This window comes from Jaculus jaculus, chromosome 19, assembly GCF_020740685.1.
Source record: "Jaculus jaculus isolate mJacJac1 chromosome 19, mJacJac1.mat.Y.cur, whole genome shotgun sequence".
Lineage (NCBI taxonomy): Eukaryota > Metazoa > Chordata > Mammalia > Rodentia > Dipodidae > Jaculus > Jaculus jaculus.
Window position 1 is genome coordinate 30125590 of NC_059120.1, and position 24205 is coordinate 30149794.

General features: G+C 40.2%; 1 protein-coding gene across 2 annotated transcripts in view; it reads right to left on the reverse strand.

The window, feature by feature from the left end:
- Positions 1 to 11038: 11038 nt before the first annotated feature.
- Dbt (dihydrolipoamide branched chain transacylase E2) overlaps positions 11039 to 24205 on the reverse strand; it is a 61266-nt gene continuing 48099 nt past the window's right edge. For both annotated transcript variants that reach the window (XM_045138797.1, XM_004663945.2), the window contains 4 exons: positions 17941 to 18018; positions 16180 to 16371; positions 15932 to 16003; positions 11039 to 12376 (listed from right to left, as the gene is read on the reverse strand). In XM_045138797.1, coding sequence (XP_044994732.1) covers positions 12209 to 12376; positions 15932 to 16003; positions 16180 to 16371; positions 17941 to 18018 — 510 coding nt within the window. In that variant the 3' untranslated portion in view covers positions 11039 to 12208. The remainder of the gene's footprint in view (positions 12377 to 15931; positions 16004 to 16179; positions 16372 to 17940; positions 18019 to 24205) is intronic.

Sequence of the window (24205 nt, forward strand, 5' to 3'; positions counted from 1 at the left end):
CTCCATAGTCCATTTTTTGATTGGTTTGTTTGATTTCTTATTATTTAACTTTTTGAGTTCTTTGTATATCCTAGATATTAATCCTCTATCAGATATATAGCTGGTGAAGACTTCTTCCCATTCTGTAGGTTGCTTCTTTGCTTTCTTCACAGTATCCTTTGCAGTGCAAAATCTTTGTAATTTCATGAGGTCCCAGTGATTAATCTGTGGTTTTATTGCCTGAGCAATTGAGGTTGTATTCAGAAAGTCTTTGCCAAGACCAATATGTTGAAGGGTTTTCCCTACTTCTAGCAGTTTCAGAGTTTCAGGTCTGATGTTAAGGTCTTTAATCCCTTTGGACTTAATTCTTGTGCATGGAGAGAGAGAAGAATCTATTTTCATCCTTCTACAGATACATATCCAGTTTTCCCAACACCATTTGCTGAAGAGGCTGTCTTTTATCTAATGAGTATTTGTGGCATTTTTATCGAATATCAGGTGGCTATAGCTACCTGGACTTACATCTGGGTTCCCTATTCTGTTCCATTGATTTACATGTCTGCTTTTGTGCCAGTACCATGCTGTTTTTGTTACTATGGCTCTGTGGTATAGGTTAAAATCAGGTATGATGATACCACCAGCCTTATTTTTGTTGCTCAGTATTATTTTAGATATTTGAGGTTTTTTTGTGATTCCAAATGAATTTTTGGATTGTTTTTTCTATTTCCGTGAAGAAAGCCTTTGGAATTTTGATGGGGATTGCATTAAATGTGTAGATTGCTTCTGTTTTTAAGATTGCCATTTTCACAATATTGATTCTTCCAATCCAGTAACAAGGGATGTTTTTCCATTTCCTAGTGTCTTCTGCAATTTCTCACTTGAGTGTTTAAAGTTCTCATTGTAGAGATCCTTTACTTCCTTGGTTTGGTTTATTCCAAGATACTTTATTTTTATTTTATATTTTGATGCTATTGTGAATGGGAATGATTCTCTGATTTTATCTTCTGTGTGTTTTTTGTTAGCATATATGAAGGCTACTGATTTCTGTGTATTTATTTTGTATCCTGCTACATGGCTGTAGGTTTTGATCAGCTCTAACAGTTTGCTAGTAGAGTCTTTAGGGTCCTTTATGTATAGAATCATGTCATCTGTAAATAATGATAACTTGATCTCTTCCTTTCCAATTTGTATCCCTTTTATGTGTGTCTCTTGCCTTATTGCTATGGCTAAGACTTCAAAACTATATTAAATAAAAGTGGGGACAGTGGACACCCTTGTCTTGTTCTTGATTTTAGTGGAAAAGCTTCCAGCTTTTCCCCATTTAGTAATATGTTGGCTGTAGGCTTGTCATAAATAGCCAACGCTTTCTCTGAGTTTAATGAAATGATCATGTTATTTTTGTCCTTCAATCCATTTATATAATGCATTACATTTATAGATTTGCGTATATTGAACCATCCCTGCATCTCTGGGATAAAGCCTACTTGGTCAGGATGAATGATTTTTCTGATATATTCTTGTATTCTGTGCCAATATTTTGTTGAGAGTTTGTGCATCTATGTTCATGAAGGAAATTGGTCTGTAATTTTCTTTTATTGTTCTATCTTTGCCTGGTTTTGGTATCAGGGTGATGCTGGCCTCATAGAAGGAGTTTGGTAGAATTCCTTCTTTTTCTATTTCCTGGTAAAGCTTAAGAAGGAATGGTGTTAGCTCTTCCCTGAAGGTCTGGTAAAATTCAGCAGTGAAGCCGGGTATGGTGGCACACGCCTTTAATCCCAGCTCTTGGGAGGCAGAGGTAGGAGGATTGCCATGAGTTCAAGGCCACCCTGAGACTCCATAGTGAATTCCAGGTCAGCCTGGGTAGAGTGAGACTCTACCTTAAAAATATCCCCCCCCCCCAAAAAAAAAATTCAGCAGTGAGTCCATCTGGGCCTGGGCTTTTTTTAGTTAGGAGATTTTTGATAACTGTTCTGATCTCCATGCTTGCTATAGGTCTATTTAGGTGATTAATCTCATCTTGATTTAACTTAGGTAGGTCAGATAAATCAAGGAAATCGTCCATTTCTTTCAGATTTTCATACTTAGTGGAGTATATTTTTCATAGTATGTCCCTGTGATTTTTTGAATTTCTCTGGCATCTATTGTGATGTTACCTTTTTCATCTCAAATTTTATTAATTTGTGTCTCTTCTCTCTTTCTTTTGGTCAGATTTGCTATGGGTGTATCAATCTTGTTTATCCTTTCAAAGAACCAACTCTTTGTTTCATTAATTCTTTGGATTTTTTTTTTTTGTTCCTATTTCATTAATTTCTGCCCTAATCTTTATTATTTCTTCCCATCTACTGATTTTTGGTTTGCTTGTTCTTCTTTTTCCAAGGCGTTAAGGTGAAGCATTAGGTCATTTACTTGCGACCTTCCTAATTTCTTAATATAAGCACTTAAAGCTCTAAATTTACCTTTTAGAACTGCCTTCATTGTGTCCCATAGATTTTGATATGTTGTGTTCTCATTATCGTTTGACTCTATAAATTTTTTGATTTCCTTCTTGATTTCTTCATTGACCCATTCATCATTTAGTAGTGTATTGTTTAGTTTCCATGATTTTGTGTGTGATCTATAGCCTTTCTTGCTATTGATTTGTAGTTTGATTCCATTGTGGTCAGATAGAATGCAAGGTTTTATTTCAATTTTCCTAAATTTGTTAAGATTTGCTTTGTGTCCTACTATATGGTCTATTTTAGAGAATGTTCTATGTGGTGCTGAAAAGAATGTATATTCTGCAGCATTTGGATGAAATGTTCTGTATATATCTGCTAGGCCTATTCCTTTTATGACCTCATTTAGTCCAGATGCATCTCTGTTTGTTTTTTCTTGGGATGGCCTGTCAATTGATGAGAGTGGGGTGTTGAAGTCACACACTACCACTGTGTTTGGTGTTATCTGTGACCTTAGTTCTAAAAGTGTTTGTTTGATGAATTTGGGAGCCCCCATGTTAGGTGCATATATGTTTAGGATTGTAAGGTCCTCCTGTTGGAGTATGCCCTTAATCAATATAAAGTGACTTTCCTTATCTTTGTTGACTAACGTTGGACTGAAGTCTACCTTGTCAGATATTAGGATAGCAACCCCTGCTTGTTTTCTAGGCCCATTTGCTTGAAACACCTTTTTCCAACCTTTCACCCTAAGATAATATCCATCCTTTGTAAAAAGGTGAGTTTCTTGGAGACAACAAATTGTAGGATCCTGCCTTTTAACCCAGTCTGCAAACCTATGTCTTTTGGTTGGGACATTGAGGCCATTGATATTAATAGGTATTATTGAAAGGCATGTATTTATGTTTGCCATTTTTTTTTTTTTTTTTGTGGTTCCAGTTCTACCATTGCTCCTTGTGTTATTTGAGTATTGCTTGTTTTTTCCAGGTTCCTTATATGTGTGCTTTTCCTTCTCTTTGGCATGGAGGATTCTTTCAAGTATTTTCTGTAGAGCTGGTTTTGTCTTCAAATACTCCTTTAGCCTGCTTTTGTCATGGAAAGTCCTTATTTCTCCATCTATTTGAATGGCTAGCTTTGCAGGATAAAGTAACCTTGGTTGTCAGTTGTTATCTTTCAGATTTTGGAATACATCACTCCAAGCCCTTCTGACTTTTAAAGTTTGTGTTGAGTAATCTGCTGTAATACTGATGGGCTTCCCCTTGTAGGTAACTTGATTTTTCTCTCTGATTGCTTTCAATATTTTTTCTTTGGATTGTATGTTTGGTAGTTTGATTATCATATGGTGAGGAGATGTTCTTTCCAGTTTTTGTCTTGCTGGTGTTCTGGCTTCCTGTATCTGCATTGGCACCTCCTTTCTAGTTTGGGGGAAGTTTTCTTCTATGATATTGTTGAGGATGCCTACTATGCCTTTGTAGTGAGATTCTTCTCCTTCTACTATGCCCTGAATTCTTATGTTTGATCTTTTCATAGTGTCCCAAATATCCTGAAATTCCCATTCATACTTTTCTATTAGTTTGTCTTTCTCTTTGTTGGACTGTATTAGATCTGCCACTTGATCTTCTAGCTTAGATATTCTGTCTTCTCCTTCATCCTTTCTACTGGTGAGATTTTCTACAGAGTTTTTTTATTTCACTAACTGTGTTCTTCATTGCTAGTAATCCTGACTGGTTTTTCTTTATTATTTCTATTTCCTTACTTATGTCTTGTATTGACTTCTTTATTTCGTTAAACTGGTGTCCTGCACCTTCTTTGAATCCTTTGATTTCTTCTTTGATTCCTTTGATTTCTTCTTTGATTCCTTTGTTTTCTTCTTTGACTTCTTTGAACATATTTACAATCATTCTTTTGAAATATTTCTCAGGCATTTCCTCTAACTCATTGTCACTGGAGGTCATTTCTGATCCATTAATACATTTTGGTGGATTTATTTTGTCTTGATTTTTGTTGTTTCTTGTGTTATAATGTATATATTTTTGCATCTTGGTTTAAGTTAATGCTTGGATTTTCTAGTTAGCTGGGTATTCTTAGCTGTATCAATTGATTTGATGGTATATATATTTAGGGTAGGAGATTAAGATGTTAGGTGTGTCTCTTAGCACTATCAAAGTGTCTAGAAAACTGTTCCTAGTGGTTGAGTTTGCCTACTATGGGTGTATTCAAGTAGGCTGAGTGGAACAAAATAAAGGTAGATTCTAATATTTAACTAATCACTGTACACATTCTATCAAAAACAGCACCGAGTATTTATGCATGAGTAGGTATTATAACAACCAAATCCTCTATCAACAAAGAGGTTAAGATTTCTGGTTTGTTGAAGGATCCTTGTCAGCTTGTGACCAAGTGAGACCCATCCCTGTTGCAATCCCAGTTACCTTTTTGGATGATTTTGTTCTCAGTCAAGTTGGCTGCCTTGTTTGCTAGACCTCTGTTTTGTTTTCTGGAGCTGGGCACTGGTTTTTCCTGTGGTGCAAACTGAGCCTGTCAACTGTGGCCCTGCAGACCGGCACTGCCACCTGCCGCTGCTGCTGCTGAAGCTGAGGCTGCTGGACCCGCCGCCGCCACTGCCGCCGGATCTGCTGGAGCTGCTGTTGGATCCGCCGCTGCTGGAGCTTCTGTTGCTGGTGCTGGAGCCGTTCTTGTTGCTGTCGGAGCCAGAGCCCGGCTTCCACTGCCGCTTCCGCTGTCAGAGCCAGCGCCGCTGCTGCCAGAGCTGCTTCGGCCTGCCTGTGTGGGCTCTGGATGCTCTGGATCTCTACTTCTCTGCTGCCATTTTAATTTCTTATACACCTCACTTTTTAGTAAAAGTGTGTATTTTGCTGGGTTTTCTTTGGCTTTTTCTCCCCTAGGCTGCTTTGACATAGTTCCTATGCTGCCATCTTAACCGGAAGTCGAGCTTCCCTGGCAACTTTTTTATATTCCACTTTCAAGTAGGATCAAATGGTATTTGTCTTTCTGTGACTGGCCTATTTTTTCCCCATTTTATCGATGACATAAGTGAAAGGATTTGTTTTGTTATTTTTTTTTTCAAGGCAGGGCCTCACTCTAGCCCAGGCTAACCTGGAACTTACTATGTAGCTCAGGTTGGCCTTGAGCTTATGGTGACCCTCCTACCTCAGCCTCTCCAGAGCTGGGATTAAAGGCATGAGCTACCCCACCGGGCCCAGGTTTTTTTTTTTAACACCAGAAAGTATTATATTTTGTCTATACATATTTTCTTTTCTTTCTTTTTTTAAATTTATTTACTTGAGACAGAGAGACAGAGAGAATGGACATGCCAGGGCCTCTAGCCACTGCAAACAAACTCCAGATGCGTGTGCTACTTGTGCATCTGCCTTAAGTGGGTCCTGGGGTAATTGAACCTGGGTCCTTTGTCTTTGCAGGTAAGCACCTTAACAATTAAGTCATTCCTCCAGCCCCAATATATACACATTTTCTTTATCCACACCACAGTTGAGCACTTACATTGTTTCCAGTTCTTGGCTATTAGAAATATTATTGTAATGAACATGAGACTGCAGATACCTCCTCAACATAATGATTTCATTTCCTGTTATGTAAATACCTGGGGGTGGTATTGTTGGATATATAGTAGTTTCTTTGAATTTCTTTTTTTCAGGGCTGGAGAGATGGCTTAGTAGTTCAGTACTTACCTGTGAAACCTAAGGACCCTGGTTCAAGGCTCGATTCCCCAGGACCCACTTGTTAGCCAGGTGCACAAGGGGGTGCACGTGTCTGGAGTTCGTTTGCAGTGGCTGGAGGCCCTGTCATGCCCATTCTCTCTGTGTGTGTCTGTTGCTCTCAAATAAATTAATTTAATAAAAACAACAAAATTAAATTTTTTTTTCAGAAAATTTCATTCACATTTCACACTTGTTATCTTTCTAACAATAGACTTTTTTTTTTTTTTTTTTTAAGGTAGGGTTTCCCTCTAGCCCAGGCTGACCTGGAATTCACTATGTAGAGGGTGGCCTCGAACTCTGAGCATCCTCCTAAGCATCTTCCTACTTCTGCCTCCCAAGTGCTGGGATTAAAGGCTTGCGCCACCACGCCCAGCTGAATAGTCTTCATGACTGGAGAAAGATACCTCATTGTGATTGTGTATTGGTGATGTGGACTTTTTATATGCCTGTTAACCATCTGTATATTTTCTTTTGTCTATTTAGGCTAATAGTCCCTTTTTGAGTTTTGCTGTTGAGTTTTTGTGGTTGTTTGATTCAAGTGTCCCCCATAAACTTAGGTGTTCTGAATGCTAGGTTCCTAGCTGATATAGATTTGGGAATTAACACCTCATGGAGGCAGTGTATTGTTGGGGGCAGGCTTATGGGTGTTATAGGAGCCCCCCGTTAGTGTTTGGCACACTGTCCTGTTCTTGTTGTCCACCTTATGTGGGCCAGGGGCTGATGTCCACCCTCTGCTTATGCCATCGTTTCCCCCTGCCATGGTGGAGCTCCCCCTGGAGCCTGTAAGCCAAGATAAACCTCTTTTTCCCACAAGCTGCTCTTGGTTGGATGATTTCTACCAGCAATGCTAAACTTACAAGTTTTTAAAAAATATTTTATTTTATTAATTTATTGGATGGGGAAAGAGGGAGAGAGAGAGACAGAGAGAGAGGGAAAGAGAGAGACAGAGACAGACAGAATATGAATGGACGTGCTAGGGCTCTGGCCATGGCAAATGAGCTCCAGACACAATCAAACCTGGGTCCTTGGGCTTTGCAGGCCAGTACCTTAATTACTAAGCCATCTCTCCAGTCCCTGCTCTTGGGTTTTTATTTATTTATTTTTTTGTTCATTTTTATTTATTTATTTGAGAATGACAGAGAGAGAGAGAGAGAGAATGAGAGAGAGAGGGAGAGAGGGAGGCAGTTAGAGAGAGAGAATGGGTGCGCCAGGGCCTCCAGCCACTGCAAACAAGCACTAGACATGTGTGCCCCCTTGTGCATCTGGCTAACGTGGATCCTGGGGAATCGAGCCTTGAACCAGGGTCCTTAGGCTTCACAGGCAAGCGCTTAACCACTAAGCCATCTCTCCAGCCCTGCTCTTGGGGTTTTGAAGTTTCATATGTACATTTTGGATCTCAATCTCTCCCATTCTCTAGGCTATTTCTTCTCTCTTATTTCCTCTGCTGTAGGGAGCTTTTCAGTTTGATATATTCTCACTTATTTTTGCTTTATTTTTCTTAAAAAAAAACCAAAAAACTGTTGCCATCCCAATGTCTTGAAGCAGCTCTCCTATGTTTTCTTCTAGTAGCTTTATAGTTTCTGGTCTTACATTTTAGTCTTTCTTTAAGTTGGATATTGCTGTAGCCCAGGCTGACCTGGAATTCGTTATGTAGTCTCAGGCTGGCCTTGAACTCACAGTGATCCTCCTACCTCTGCCTCCTGGGTTCTGGGATTAAATGCATGCACCACTATGCCTGGCTACATTTAAGTGTTTAAAAAGAAATTTAAAAAATTATTAATTTGCAAGCAGAGAGAGATACAAAGCAACAGAATGGGTGTGCCAGGGTCTCTAGCTGCTGCAAATGAACTCCAGACACGTGCACCACTTTGTGCATCTTGCTGTATGTGGGTACTGGGGAATCAAACTTGGGTCTTTAGGTTTTGTAGTACGTGCCTTAGCCTCTGAGACATCCTGCCAGTCTTTAAGCCACATTCAGTCCACATTTTTGTATCTGTGAGAAGCAGGAATATAATGCTGTTCATCTATACATAGATAATCCATTTTTTCTAGTACCATTTATTAAAAAAGACTGCAATCCTCCCAAAGCTTATGATAGTTTGAATGTATGTCCCCCATAGACCCAGGTGTGTGTGTGTGTATGTGTATGTTTTTTTCCCCGAGGTAGGGTCTCACTGTAGCTTAGGCTAACCTGGAATTCACCATGTAGTCTCAGGATGGCCTCAAACTCACAGCAATCCTCTTACCTCTGACTCCTGAGGGCTGGGATTAAAGGTGTGTGACACCACGACTCAGGTGTTTTATTAGAGCTTGTAACCCTGGTCTCCAACCCTGTGGTTGGAGGAGGTGTCACTGCGGTAGGATCTGAATTTCAGAAAAAAGGCATGCAGAGAGGCTTGATTTCTGCCTGGCTGCCTGCTGCTTGCTTGCTGGTTCTTGTTGGCTGCTTTTGTTTATTTGCTGGCTGTTTGCTTGTTTCTCTTCACTTGGTTATATCAAAGCAGTTTCTTCCATCTTTGATGGAACTTCCCTCCTAGTCTGTAATCCTGAAATAAATCCCTTCTTCCCTAATGTGTGCCTGGTTTGGAAGTTCATCTCAGCAACACGGAGCTGACAACACTTGCTCTTAGTATCTTTGCCAGAGTGTGGACTTCTCTGTAGGCTGTCTGTTCTGACCCACCGTGTCAGTACTCAGGCCGGCCCAGTGAGGCATGCTCTGACCCACCGTGTCAGTGTTTAGGCTGCTACAGTGTTCATTTACTTCTGCAGGTTTGTAGGACACTGAAGTCGTGCACAGCAATGACTTCTGCTTTATTCCTTTTGCTCAAGATAGTTTTGTCTACTTGAAATTTTGTTTATTAGCAAGCAGAGAGATAGAGAAAGAAGAGTGAATGGGGACACCAGAGCCTCTTACCTTTGCAAATGAACTCCAGATGCATGTGCCACTACTCATTTAGCTTTATGTGGGTACTGAGGAATCAAACTTGGGTCCTTGGGTTTTGTAAGCAAGCACCTTAACCACTGAGCCAACTTTCTGGCCTCCAGGTTTTCCATTTCTTCATGACTATATAAGCAAGCTGTATGTTTCTAAGAATTTGGCCAGTTTTAGATTATCAAATCTTTTGACATATGATTGCATGTAATGTAAGATCCTTTGTGTTTCTGTGGTGTCTCATAAGGTCTCCTTTAAAAATCTCTGATTTTGAGTTGCCTTCTTACCTCTCCTTCATCGCATTAAAATTAAAAATTTTAATTTATTTTTATTTATTTGAGAGCGACAGAGAGAGGAAGAGGCAGAGAGAGAGAGAGAGAATGGGCGTGCCAGGACCTCTAGCCACTGCAAAGGAACTCCAGATGCATGCACCCCCTTGTGCATCTGGCTAACGTGGGTCCTGGGGAATCAATCGAGCCTTGAACTGGGGTCCTTAGGCTTCACAGGCAAGCACTTAACTGCTAAGCCATCTCTCTAGCCATAAATTTTTTTTAAAAGTATATATACAATGGACTATGATGTAGTCATATAAAGCGTGATAATGTAGAATTACTTGTTACATATAAAGTTGTCCATAATATGGCAAATTTAAAAAGTCAAATTATGAGGCTGGGCATGGTGGTGCACACCTTTCATCCCAGCACTTGGGAGGCAGAGGTAGGTGGATCACTGTGACTTCAAGGCCACCCTGAGCCTACATAGTGAATTCTAGGTCAACCTGGACTAGAGCGAGACTGTTTCCTCGAGAAAAAAAAAAAAAAAAAAAAAAAAGTCAAATTATGTCAACAGTGGTATGACTGCAGGTACTATTTTGATTTTCAAATACTTTATTTAAGGGGGAAGAGAGAGAGAAATTGGGTGCACCAGGGCCTCTAACTATTGCCTTTGCCACCATGTGCATCTGGCTTGTGTGAGTTCAGGCAAGCACCTTAACTGTTAAGCTATCTCTATAGCCTAGATGTTTGTTTATAATTTTCCATGTTATCTGAATTTTTTCCTTTCTTTTCTTTTCTTTTCTTTTCTTTTCTTTTCTTTTCTTTTCTTTTCTTTTCTTTTCTTTTCTTTCTTTTTCTCCCTTCCTTCCTTCCTCCCTCCCTCCCTCCCTCCCTCTCTCTCTCTCTCTCTCTTTCTTTTTGTTTTTTTGAGGTAGGGTCTCACTCTAGCCCAGGATGACCTGTAATTCACTATGGAGTCTCACGGTGGCCTCGAACTCAAGGCAATCCTCTTACCTCTACCTCCCGAGTGAGGGCTGGGGTTAAAGGCATGCGCCAGCACACCCGGCTCCTTCTTCTTTTTTTTTAAGACAGGGCACCATGTATCATAGGTTACCCTTGAACTTACTTTACAGCCAAGGATGAACCTGAACTTCTGATTCTTTTGCCTCCTCTTCCAGAGTGCTGGAATTATAGGTGTATACCATCATGCCTAGTTTTATGGGGTGCTAGGGATTGAACCCAGAGTTGTGCATACTATGCAAGTACTACATTAAATGAGCTACACCTCAGTCCAAATCCCTTTAGTTTTATTTATTTATTTTTATGAGAGAGAGAGAGAAAGACAAAGAATGAGAATACTGGTGCACCAGGACCTCTAGCCACTGCAATCAAACTGCAGATATATGTGCCACCTTATGCACATGTGTGACCTTATGCGCCTGGCTTACATGGATTCTGTGGAGTCAAACCTAGGTTCTCAGGCTTTGCAGGCAAGCACCTTAACCACTAAACAATCTCTCCAGCCCCCCTTTAGTTTTTTGAGATAAGGTTTTTGTAGCCCAAGTTGGCTTTAAACTCACAATCTGCCTGACACAGTATGTTAGAATTAGAGGTATGTAACACAACGCTAGGCTTTGAAATTTTTTTAAGTTAGTATATAAAATAGTAGGTTTCATTATATGAATTTATAAATTAACAGAATTTACTTTATTATTTTGATCTATAAAGGAGTCCCATCTAAAACAAAATCAAGCAGACAACAAAATGACCTTTCTTTTCTGTCATAAAACTTCACTTGAGCAAGTAACTTTGCTGTGTTGAACTCACTGGATGACATTGGAAGCTACTTAAATTTATGAATCAGATCAATATGCTCTATTAGACTTACCTCAATGCTATTCCTCATTAAAGTGAGCCTTTAACAAAATGATCATTATGAAGCCTTGATTTTTGTATAAAATTTATTTTTATGTCCAAAATTTCTGAGCTCTTTGCTTATTCATGTTTCTATTCTGAAATAGGAGAACAGAATAGACCCCAAATCCTTTTCTTATCCTATTTTTGGCTGAAGATCAAGAAAATTAAAATGCAGTGAACTTCTGAGCATAAAAATGTCCATAGCCACTGTATTTAAATTACTTTTCTCATATTAAGTGAATTTGCAAAGGTAAAATTCTCCCTCAAGAAAATGTCACAGAATTTCCAAAACTGGAAAAGTACACCCATTTCAAACATACACCTTTAACAGCCTTACTAGTTATAAAACTATAATTAAGACCATATAATCATTTCCATTTAAAAAATGTTAATTTATATCTATGAGACACTTATATAAAACACTACTTTCTTACATAAAGCAAGGGTAGATCCCTGGTTTTCATAAAAGATAATTGCACTTATTTTCTATAACCGTTGCCATGATTTCAGGGAAATGGAAAATATATTTGTATATAAATTCCTTTTCCTAAATTAAGTATAACTTAAGATTTTCATTAAAAAATCAGTTAAAAAAATTAAAAAAGAAGACAAGATAAATGCTACATGTATGGGTTACTCTTAGTAACACTAACTGTGTTGCTGCTTGTTTCAATCCATTTGACACAGTGAGTTGTCATACTCTGACCTATAGGGTGTGGCTGTTCCAGGAGGACTGGTACACTACACTGTCATTCTTTTTCCACAAAGCAACAACAAAGCCTAACATGACAGCGATAAATACTGTGCTTTGAGCCTTAATCAACTAATACAAATCATCCATAATACCAGTTGTAACAAAGGCTATACATGGGCATTGCTAGGTTTTCCATACTCTTTGGAAGCTCAAAAAGTTCAAGGATGTCTCTTTTATCTTCATTTCAGATCTATAAGCATCAAAGCTGGGTTTTCTAAGTAGGATTTCCACAAATTTGAGAAGCGTGACATTGTGGCTCCATCAATGACTCTGTGATCAGCTGACCAGCTCACGTTCATGATCTGTGCTTTATAGATGTCTCCTTTCTGGTTAAATCGGGGAAGTGCCTAGAGATGGGGAGAACAAAGAAGCAATGAAAGAGTGAGTTTCAATCCCTGGAAGCTCAGGCTCTGACAGCAATGGCCTAAGAGCAGGCAAGCTTTCCTCCCCACAGCAGAGAGGAAGCACAGCCCATGACTTCTGAAAATGTGGACTCCGACTTCTCCCATGTCTGTGAGATTATGCCTCAAATTTTTGCTTTCTCTAAGGTCCTTCCTATTCTCTATACAATTTCCATATATGAAATTTCATCTTAGGTTTTAAACTCTTTACCATTGTATTCTTATTGGCTCTAGGGAGAAAAGGACAACTGTGGCAAGGAAGGTACTAAGGCTCCTCTGTGAGGACAGTGAGGTAGCAAGCCACAGGCACAATGGAGGAGGAGAAGCATTCTGAAGGGAGGGTTGGAGGAACGACAGAACAGGCAGGTGGCAGCAGAAGGAGCCAGGGATAATGGTGGGAAGCAGATAACAGGGAGAATGTAATAAAAGGCAGTGCTTCTCTATCTTTGGTAAAGAACATTAAAAAAAAAAAAATAATTCTGGGCTGGAGAGAAGGCTCAGTGGTTAAAGGCACTTGTTTATAAAACCTGATAGCCCAGGTTTGATTCCTTGATACCTATGTAAAGCCAGATGCACAAAGTGGCACATGTATCTGGTGTTCATTTGCAGAGGCAGAAGGTACTGGCATGCCCTCTCCTTACAAATAAATAAATAAAATATTTAAAAAATAATAATTCTAATCTATGATGGGCTACTTTGAAAAAATATGTTAGTGTTCAGTGGTAGAGTGCTTGCCTGGGTTTGATCTCCTGTACCACAAAACAAACAATAATAAAACAAAATACACTAAAAATGAACTATTATAAAAAGAAATAAGAAACACATAAAATATGAATTCATAGATAAAATCACTCTGTCCAATTGTCAGAAAAGCTTCTAAGCTCTACTCTTCCTATCTGTGCACACACACAGCCTCAAGGCATGGAGTGACAGCCCCAGGTTGACGCATGTTCCCTGACCTCATGGAGTAACATCCATGTAGATCTCTATTAGACACAGCAACTACCTTGCCTTTGATTTCTTAAAATATATATTTTTAAACATTTACTTTATTCACTTTTATTCAAGAGAGAGAGAGGGAGGGAGAGAGAGAGAGAGAGAGAATGGGCATCCAGGACCTTCAGCCACTGCAAACAAACTCCATATGCATGTGCCACCTTGTGCATATGGCTTATGTGGGTCCTGGGGAATTGAACCTGGACCCTTTGGCTTTGTAGGCAAGCACTTTAACTGCTACACCATTTCTCCAGCCCTTAAAAAATATTTTTACTTATTTATTTGCAAAAAGAGAGTGATAGAAGAGAGACAGACACCGAGAAAGGGCATGCCAGGCCATCCAGCAGCTGCAAACAGACTCTAGATGCATGCACCACTTTGTACATCTGCCTTTAGGTGGGTACTGGGAAACTGAACCTGGGTTGTGAGGCTTTGCAGGCAAGTGCCTTATCCAGTCAGCCATCTTTCCAGACCATCTTCTCTGCATTATTGAGACAGGTAAGACCCTGTCTCAAAAAACAAACAAACAAAAAACTCAAGAAACAAAAATTAAAAAATATATCTACTAAGTAAGGTATAGTGGTGCACTGAGCGCACAAGTTTTAGGCCAGCGATGTTACAGAATGAGAATGCATCTCAATCAATCAAGCTAACAACAACAAAAACAAAAAATGGGCTGAAAAGATGGCTTAGCCAGATGCACAAAGGTGAGACAAGCACAAGGTTGCTCTTACTCACTAGGTGACGCAAGTGTCTGGTGTTCGATTTTAGTGGCTGAAGCCCTGGGGCACCAATTTTCTCTCTGTCTTTCTCCTCTCTTCCTCTCCCCCCACCAAAAAAAATTGGCAAACAAAACTAAGTACCACATATTGAGAAGATAACGACATGCAGTATTATTTACAACAGCCAATAAAATGGAAAACAAATCCAAATATTCATTGACAGATGAATGGATAAAGAAAACATGGTTTATACACATACAATAGCTTAAAGAAAATGAAATTCTGGTTTATACTACAACTTGGTTGACCTCTGAAAGTAGCATGCTAAGTGAAATAAGTCAGGCATGAAAAGACAGATATTGCATGATTATTCTTATTCTTATGTGAAGCACCAGAAAGTTCAAATTCAGAGACAGAAAGTAGAATGGTAGCTACCTTGGGATAGAAGGAAGAAGGAATGGGAAATTACTGGTCAGTGAATATAGAATTTCCTTTTTCCTTTTTTTTTGGGGGGGGTTTTTCAAGGTAAGGTCTCACTCTAGCCCAGGCTGACCTGGAATTCATTATGTAGTCTCAGAGTGGCCTTGAATTCATGGCAATCCTCCTACCTCTGCCTCCTGTGGGCAGGGATTAAAGGTGTGCACTATCATGTCCAGCTTCATTTTTCCTATTTTAAGCTGGGGCATGGCAGCACAGGCCATTAGTCCCTGCACTGGGCAGGCTGAGGTAGGAGGATGACTTTGAGTTCAATGCCAGCTTTGGGCTACAGAGTGAATTCCATGTTATCCTGGTAAAAGAGACCTTTTCTCAGGAAAAAAAAAACCAAAAAAAACAAATTATAGACCGGTGTGTTGGTGCACACCTTTAATCCCTGCACTCAGGAGGAAGAGGTAGGAGGGATCACTGAGTTTGAGGCCACCCTGAGACTGCATAGTGAGTTCCAGTTCAGCTTGGGCTAGAGTAGGACTTCACCTGAATAAAACAACAAATATACATACATACACACACACTTTGCATGTGTGTGTATGGGTAGACCAGGACCTCTTGTCACTGTATAATTCTAGATTCTCATTTGGCTTCACATAGAGGCTGGAGAATCAAACCAGGGCCAACAAGCTTTGTAAGCAAGTGCCTTTAACCACTGAGCCATCTTCCTAGCCAGACACCTACATTTTTGTTGGCTTTGGCTTTACATACCTGTAGTTCCAGCAGTTTGGTGAGAAAAGCACAAGTATTAAGAGTTCAAAGCCAGGTGTGGTGGCGCACGCCTTTAACCCCAACACTCAGGAGGCAGAGGTAGAAGGATCACCATGAGTTCGAGGCCACACTGAGACTACGTGGAGAAGTGAAAAAAAAAAAAAAAAAAAAAAAGAAAGAGTTCAAGGCTAGGACTGGAGACATAGCTTAGCAGTTAAAAGTACTTGCTTACAAAGTCTGATGGCCCAGTTTTGATCTCCCTGGTACCCATGTAAAGACAGATGGACAAAGTGGAGCATGCAACTGAAGACTGCAATGGCAAGAGATCCTGATTTATCCATGTTCATTCTCTCTCTCTCTCTGCTTACAAATAAATCCTAAATTAAAAAAAAATAAATAAAAATAAAGACTTCCAGACCAATGGTGAGTTCCAGGGCTAATTCTGAGGAAGAAGTAATAGATTTACTGGACCAAATTCCAAACTCAAACCTAGAAAGTGAGGGCAAAACCTTAAAAATTACTAGTCTTCTTTGGATTCAACCTCCCAGTTTGCTTAAATTGAATTTCAACTGTTTAGTACACATACCTTAATTGATCCTAGGGCCCCAATGGCTACTTCAGGTGGCAGTATCACTGGTTTGGCGTAGGTTCCACCAATCTTAGAAGAGAAGAAAAAAAACCTAAGTTTTCTGGGAACACTAGACAAATGACTATGTGATCAGAAATTTAAGTTCTGATTAAAAAAATAATAAAATAAATGCAAATTTAAAAAAAAAGAAAAAAAAAAGAAAGAAATTTAAGTTCTGGCTCATGGATATAAACACTGTGACTCACTGATCCGATGTTAGAAAGAGTGAATGTCCCTCCAGTAAGGTCAGTGGTACTGAGTTGCCTGGAAGAACCCAGTTTCTGGAGGCGGTTCAGTTCAATAGCAATCTCAAATATAGAGCAGATCTGAACATTTTTCACATTTGGGACAATCAACCCCAGCTCAGTATCCATTGCGATCCCAATGTTATGAGATGCCTAGGAAGTGAAATAAAGACTTATGTAATAGAATGTTTTTATAAACTATTTTATTTATTTGTTTATTTATTTAAAAGAGAGAGAGGGAGGGAGAGAATGGGTACACCAAGGGCCTCTAGCTGCCACAAACTCACTCCAGATGCTTGTGCCACCTTGTTATATGGGTACTGGGAAATCAAACCTGTGTCCTTTGGCTTTGCAGGGAAGCGCCTTAACCACTAAACCATCTCTCCAGCCCTCAATAGAACTTTTAATAAATAACCTAATGGGAAAAAGAGGATTATCTTAAACCATTTTCTAAAACAAAGGTGAAAAACTGTTTTCCCCAAGTGATGTATGCGATACCCTATAATTCCAGCACTCAGAGGCAGAGATAGAAGGATCATCATGAGTTTTAGGCTTGCCTCACCTACAGAATGAATTCCAGGTCACTCTGGCATTGAGTGAACTCCCTGTCTCATTAAAACAAAACAAAAAAACAGTATTTGCTAGGATGCAAGTGATTAAAAAATAATTTCACGGTTGGAGAGATGGCTCAGTGGTTAAGGCAGTTGCCTGCAAAGCCTAATGATCCAGATTTGATTCCCCAGTAGCCATGTAAATTCAGATGCACAAACAGGAGCATGTATCTGGAGTTTGTTTGCAGCGGCTGGAGGACCTGGTGTACCCATTCTCTCTGTCTCTGCATGCAAACAAATACATAAAATATTAAAAATAATTTCACAACAAAACTTAAGACATTTTAGAAATTATAAATTTTTACTGGTAGGTGGGTAAGACATATTTTTAGGCTATCTCTCCCACTGAATTACCTGCCTCCACCCCTTCAACTTACTTCTAATTGTATATTTTCTTTTCCTAAAAAATATTTTATTCATTTGACACATGGGGGAGCATGCTAGGGCTTCTAGCCACGCAAATGAACTCCAGATGCATGGCTACTGGGGAATTGAACTTGGGTCTTTAAGGCTCTGAAGGCAAGGACCTTAGCCACTAAGCCATCTCCACAGCCCTCAGTTGTATGTCTCTAGCAAGAAATGCAGACTGGAGAGGCAGCTTAGCTGCTAGAGATGCTTGCTTGCTGTGACACCTGGTGGCGGGGTGCACTCTCCCACATAAAGCCAGGCACCCAGTGGCACATTCATCTGAAGTTCATCTGCATCTTCAGGAGGCCCCGACCCACTCATTCTCTCATCTCTTATTCTCTCTCTCTTCTCCAATAAATATAAAACTATTTGAAAAAATTCCAGGAATTTAATCTTGAGATTTTGGTGCTTATTTTGGTGAGGGTAAGTAGAGTGCCACTGTTTTCCTTCCATAGATTTCTATTATTTTAAGCATGAAGCCAAAAGGGCTTAAAAAATGACAAGGTACATAACTGAACAGTATCATTATTAAAAAGTAAACCAAGAATAAATAATTCTTGTTTAATGCTTTATGTTATACCTTTAATTTCTATCAAAAAGGAAAAGATCATTATAAGTGTAACAGAAGTCTCTACTCTATAGGTCGACCTGCAACACCCGCTGTTTATATTTACAGTGACTAGTTCCACAGTGGATAGCCAACCTTGTATGTGATTTTCTGGCAGTTTTCATCCACAGAAGCATTCAATATGGGAAACTGTAGTAATCCTAGAGAAGCAGCCTGTTTGACAGAAAGACAATGCCATGTGAGCACTTTATTTATTTATTATTTCCAAGGTAGGGTTTCACTCTAGCCCAGGCTGACCAGGAATTCACTATGTAGTCTCAGGGTGGCCTTGAATTCACAGAGATCCTCCTACCTCTGCCTCCCGAGTGCTAGGATTAAAGGCGTGCACCACTGTGCCTGGATGAGTACTTTTTAAAATATTTTATTTCTATTTCTTTACTTGAGAGAGAGAGAGAAAGATAGGGAGGCAGTGAGAGAGAGACAGAGAGAGAATGGGTAAGCAAGGGCCTCCAGCCACTGCAAACTAACTCCAGGTGCATGCACTACCTTGTGCTTATGTGGATACTGGGGAATCAAACCTGGGTCCTTTGGCTTTTCAGGCAAGTGCCTTAACCACAAAGTCATCTCTGTAGCTCGTATGTGAGCACTTTTAACACAGACAAAAAGAGGGAATATTGCATCAGTAAGAGGTATAAGAAAAAAGAGGACGACAACTCCTATTTATGCTGAGTTTTTCTTCAAGACCATGTGGACCAAAGCATTACTTCCATTCTTTCCTATAACCAAGGTAAAATTGGGTTGAACTAGTCATTTAAAAACAAAAGATAAAATAGTCATGTTGCTTGCAAACATTAAGCAAAATTTCAAAATACTAGCAGTTAATCTATATAGTTGTACCTATAAAGTTAAAAAAAAAAGAAAAAGTCTCAATGACCAGTGCACAGTAGAAATGAAAAACACAAGGGCTGGAGAAATGGCTTAGTGGTTAAGACACTTGCCTGCAAAGCCTAAGGACCCAGCTTTGATTCTCCAGGTCCCATGTAAGCCAAGGTGGAGCATGCGTCTGGAGTTCGTTTGCAGTGGCTAGAGGCCCTGGCACACCTATTTTCACTCTCTCTCTTTTCCTCTTTGTGTCAAATAAATAAATAAAAGAGATAAAGTGTTAAAAAAATTAAAACACAAAAAAGCAGTTAGGCTTTCCCTGTATAAAAAGAACACGCAGTAAGAATTTCAACGTGACTATGCCAGTGTGCTACCTTGTGCCCTTGGCCTAGTGAAGGGCAGAGCTGGCTTAAACTTGCAGTTCAGAGCCTGGGTCTTGCTTAATCACATTCCCTTGTGCCTCCATTAATTTCTCCCCTTTGTTTCCCTAACCCAAATGTTCTTTGGTTTTTTTTTTTTGGTGGGGGGAGTTATGTGCAGTGTGTGGTATCTGCATGTGTGTGTACACTGCAGAAGCCAGAGGAAGATGACAGGTGTCCTCCTCTATGGCTCTTCCACCTTATTTCCCTGAGACAGAGTCTCTCACTGAACACGGAGCTCTGGAGTTTTCAGTTAGCCTGGCTGACTGGAGAGTGCCCCAGGAATTCTACTATCTTTGTAACTCTCAGTGCTGGAGTTATTGGCATGTAAGGCCAGGCCTGGCTTCTGACATTGGTACTGGTGATAGTGCTCAGGTCCTCGTGCTTGCACAGCAAGTGCTCTGACCTGCTGAGCCATCTCCCCAGCCCTCCACATGTTCTTGATGGACTTTGCCACTCACTGATGATCTAGCACACAAGGTTTATGCATTGGATTTAGTAATCATGCTTTGTTTTGAATTTAAAAGGAAAATAAAAATGCTTCTGGTTATTCTTTAAAAGAATTCTCTTGGAGAACCAAGACCCATCCATAAGACAAGAAGGTAACTAACTGCTGACTACAGACTTGCCACCTCTACCACATCTGCCACAGCTGGGAGAACGTGCCACCTCTACCGCGGCCTGGGAGAATGTGCCACCTCTACCACATTGGTCACGGCTGGGAGAACCTGCCACCTCCACCACGTCTGCCATGATCCGGGAGAACGTGCAGGGAAGACAGCCAGCTCCAGGGTGGTGGTGGCAGACACAGTGATCAATCACAGCCTGTCAGAAATCCAGAGGCTACAAAGAACTCAACACAAAGTCACACTGACAATAGGCCTGCCATGACTCAGGGAACATTGTAGAAGAGAAGATGCTAAGTAACAGCCACAGAGTGGATAGAAATACCCCGAGACATGGTCCCCCCAGGATCCTACTGAGGTCTTTATAACCTTACAGTGAATCCCACAACTGCACTGAGGAGGTCCCCTGGGTAACAGGAATAGGGGTGAGAGCATAAAAGAGTGTAATTTCTCTCCTGTGTGTGTATATAAATTTTTTAAAAAAGTATTCTCTCAGGAAATCAGTCCAACAGCTGACAAATGAGACTGTGAATTTCAAAAGCTTCAAGGAACAGAGGAAAGTTAACTCTGTAAATGGGCAGCCTACAGAACTGAGAAAAATCTTAGCCAGCTACGCATCTGACAGAGGACTAATGTCTAGAATATGTGAAGAATTCAAAAGCTTAAACACCATGCTAGGCGTGCTTGTACATGCATTTAATTTCAGCACTTGCGAGCTGAGGTAGGAGGGTCTCTGTAAGTTCAAGGCCAGTCTGGAGCTATAAAATGAGTTTCATCTAGGTCAGCCTGGCCTAGAGGTAGATCCTACCTCAAAGTTTTTTTTTTTTTAACTAAGCAACAAGAAAGCAATCCAGTCAAAAGATAGGCCAAGGAACAGAATAGAAAGTTCTCAAAATAAAAAGTATAAATGGCAAGGGCTGGAGGGATGGCTTAGTGGTTAAGGCATTTGCCTGCAAAGCCAAAGGACCCAGGTTTGATTCCCCAGGACCCACGTTAGCCAGAGGCACAAGGGACACATGCATCTGGAGTTGCTTGCAGTGGCTAGAGGCCCTGTCACGCCCATTCTTTCTCTTTCTTTGTCAAATAAATAAATACGAATAAAATATTAAAAAATGGCCAATAAATATTTTTTAACGTGTTTAGCAGCAGATCAGGAAAGTAAAAATTATATTTATTTTGAGATTCTATCACACTCTAGTCAAAATGATTTTCATCAAGAAAACAAATAACAAATGCTGGTGAGGATGGGGAGGAAAGAGGAACCCTTAGCCATTGTTAGTTGGAGTGTAAACTGGTATAGCCATTGAACATCAATGGGGAGGGTCCTCAAAAAACAAACAAAAAATACTACTTCCCCCAGTATGGCTGTTGTCTAGTTTCCCTGAGTTCCTTACTCACATAGTATTGTTATATTTGTCTAAGGGTCAGTGGCCTTGATGGGGGAAAGAAAAGTTGAATGCTTGAACTCGACTGCTGGAGGATTTTATGAACACAGAGGCCTTTCACAGCAGTGAGCTAGGACAGGTCAAGGAAACCAGACATGGAGGTGGGGAATAAAAGGACTGAAGAGATTCTGAGTCTAGTGAAAGGTTGGGGCAGTAGGTGTAGAGTATAATCCAAATTTTAAAAAAGTAACACAAGATATATGTCCAGAGATTAGGTTATTTTTCTGTTATCTAATACTTTGTATAGTATATTTAAAAAATGTTTTAAAATGTATGTGGTCATTTAAAAAAAAATTCAGCAAATTTAATTTTCAGTACATAGTAGCACAAGGAAAATAATAGCAATAAAAGACTTTTAATCTACTAAACAGCTGGTCTACTCTGGCTTCCAAAGAGACATCATCAGGTGGCAGAAAGCAGAAGCAGTCACAGACACAGAGGTGGTACTCTTCTGCTGGTAAAGGCAACCTTCTCCCTGGGGTCTTTCTCTTCTTTTTCCCTTAATGCCACCAGTTGATCCCAAACACACTTTCTAAACTTCCCATTCTCTAGCTCATTCCCTTGGCCTATAAATCTGGCCCCCTTCTTCCATGAGGAGGTGCAGAAAGGACAAAACTCTCCCTGACCTTCTCAGACAGCTATCTATTAACTACCCTCTGCACCTATCACCCAGCCTTTCACTAGATTCAGCATCTCTTCAATTCTAGTTAATTCTCCAGCCAACTGCCAGGAGTGCCTTAGGCCACTCATGACCTTGTAGTTACTTCTCGAAACAGTCTGTAACCATACTGGCCTACTGACCCTTGTGACACATGGCTGCTACCTGCTTCTGTCTTCCTTCTCCTTCTCCAGATGTGGAGGTGGTGATCTCTTGGGGGGTGGAGGGGGGGAAAATGTCTGAGCTCAGTCATGTGACTTGCTTTGGTCAATGGGAAAAGAACAAATTCTACAGTGGAGCTTGGGAACAAAAGGGCTGGAGTAATTTCTTTTTCTTTTTTTTCCAAGGTAAGGTCTCACTCTAGCTCAGGTTGACCTGGAATTCACTATGTAGTCTCAGGGTGGGGTGGCCTCGAACTTATGGTGATCATTCTACCTCTGCCTCCTGAGTGCTGGGATTAAAGGTGTGCACCACCATGCCCAGTGGGTGGAGTATTTTGATGCTTCTCTCCATCCCTGCCAGACCTAGGAGACTATATATAGATGAGCATGCTGGGGACAGGAGAGACATACAAAAGAGAACTTGGCTAAGATCATCAGACTCATGCTGTCCACCTGTAGGGCTGTGTGTTTATTAATTCTAAACAGTTGATATTTTAAAACATTAAATGTTGAGGTGGATAGCTTGCTGTATGGCTACTATGTGACTACTGTTCTCCTATTAGCACTGTCTGCCAATTCCTTCTACCTACCCCTGGGAAGCCCGCAGCTGCCTTCTCATTCACATACAACTAGGGTAACATCACCCATCTGCTTCTATTGCCTTGTGATGCTCTGACTAAGTGAGGTAGGGACCTGGAATTACAGAAACTGACTCTTAGATTTGCTTACCCAAGAATGGGCTCAGTGCTTTTTAGAGCAGAACTGAAAGAAGGAAAGCTGATTATTGTTGGAGTGAACCTGCTGCTTCTGCTGTTGCCACTGCTCTGATGTTCCCGTAGCTGCTGCCTCCACTGACAGACACTCTCTAGTGTCTTCACGAACAGCAAAACCCCACAATATATGAAGAATTAGTATTACTTGGGCCAAGGACAGGCAGTGCATGTGAATGAGGGTCAAGGAAATCTTGACTCTTCTTTAAATATATGTTAAAGGAAGGGATTTAGGGTTATAATCTGTTGGACTCCACTGATCCAGAACACACACATACTCTGTTCACAAAGCCAATCACATTAAGCCCACTTCTTGTTTTGAGCATTTCTGTGGTCAATTCATTACTTTTGATGTGTCCAGTGCTTTCAATGTGTGGTTAGCATATGTAACTCATGTACACATCTGGATCAGCAGCATGACCAGCCACTGAGGTAGCAGGGCAAAGAGCATGGCTTAAGTTCAGTCAATGTCTCTTAACATTCCTTGTCAAAACTGGTCATCTATGTTGTCCAGGGCAAAGGTAAACTAAGGCAGAGGAAACGTGGTCATATGGATTTAAGTAGGCAGATTACATGGTTGTCAGATTAATTTTAGGAAAGTTACCAGACATAAACTTAGTATAAAAAGCATCTCACAGATAGAAAAAAAGACCTCAAAATTCATATGGAATGGCAGCAGGCCTTGGATATCCAAACGTATCCTCAGCAAAAGAAACACCTCTGGAGTCTCCACCATACCTGATCTAAAGCTCTATTACAAAGCCATAATAACAAAAACAGCATGGTAGTGACATAAAAACAGAAACATAGACCAATGGAACAGAACTAAAGACCTTAAGTCAAATAACTATAGCTACTTGATCTTTGACAAAGGTGCCACTGAAGCAGATTGGAGAAAAGACAGCATCTTCAACAACTGGTGCTGGAAAAATTGGATAATCACATGTGGAAAAATGAAAAACTAGACCCACTCATCTCACCATACACAAAATCAAGTCCAAAATGATTAAAGACTTCATTATAAGATCTGAAACTCTTTTCCTACTGGAAGAAAAAAACAGGAGGAACTCTTTATGATGTAGGAGTGGGGAAAGACTTCCTGAACAAAACCCCAGTAGCCCAGGAAATTACACAAGTACCCAGCCAATGGATCTCATGAAGCTCAAAAGCTTTTGCACAGACATACCGTAAGCAGAGCCCATAGATTACCCACAAAAGCCTAATATCTAGAATCTACAAAGAACTCAAAAAACAAAACAATAAGTAATCAAACAACCCACTCTAAAAATGGGGCAGAGAACTGAATAGGAAATTCTCAGAGGAAGAATTACAGATGGCTAACACACACTTAAGAAAATGTTCAACATCATTAATCATAAGGGAAATGCAAATTAAAACAGCCATGAGATTCCACTTTACTCCAGTAAATATGGCAACAA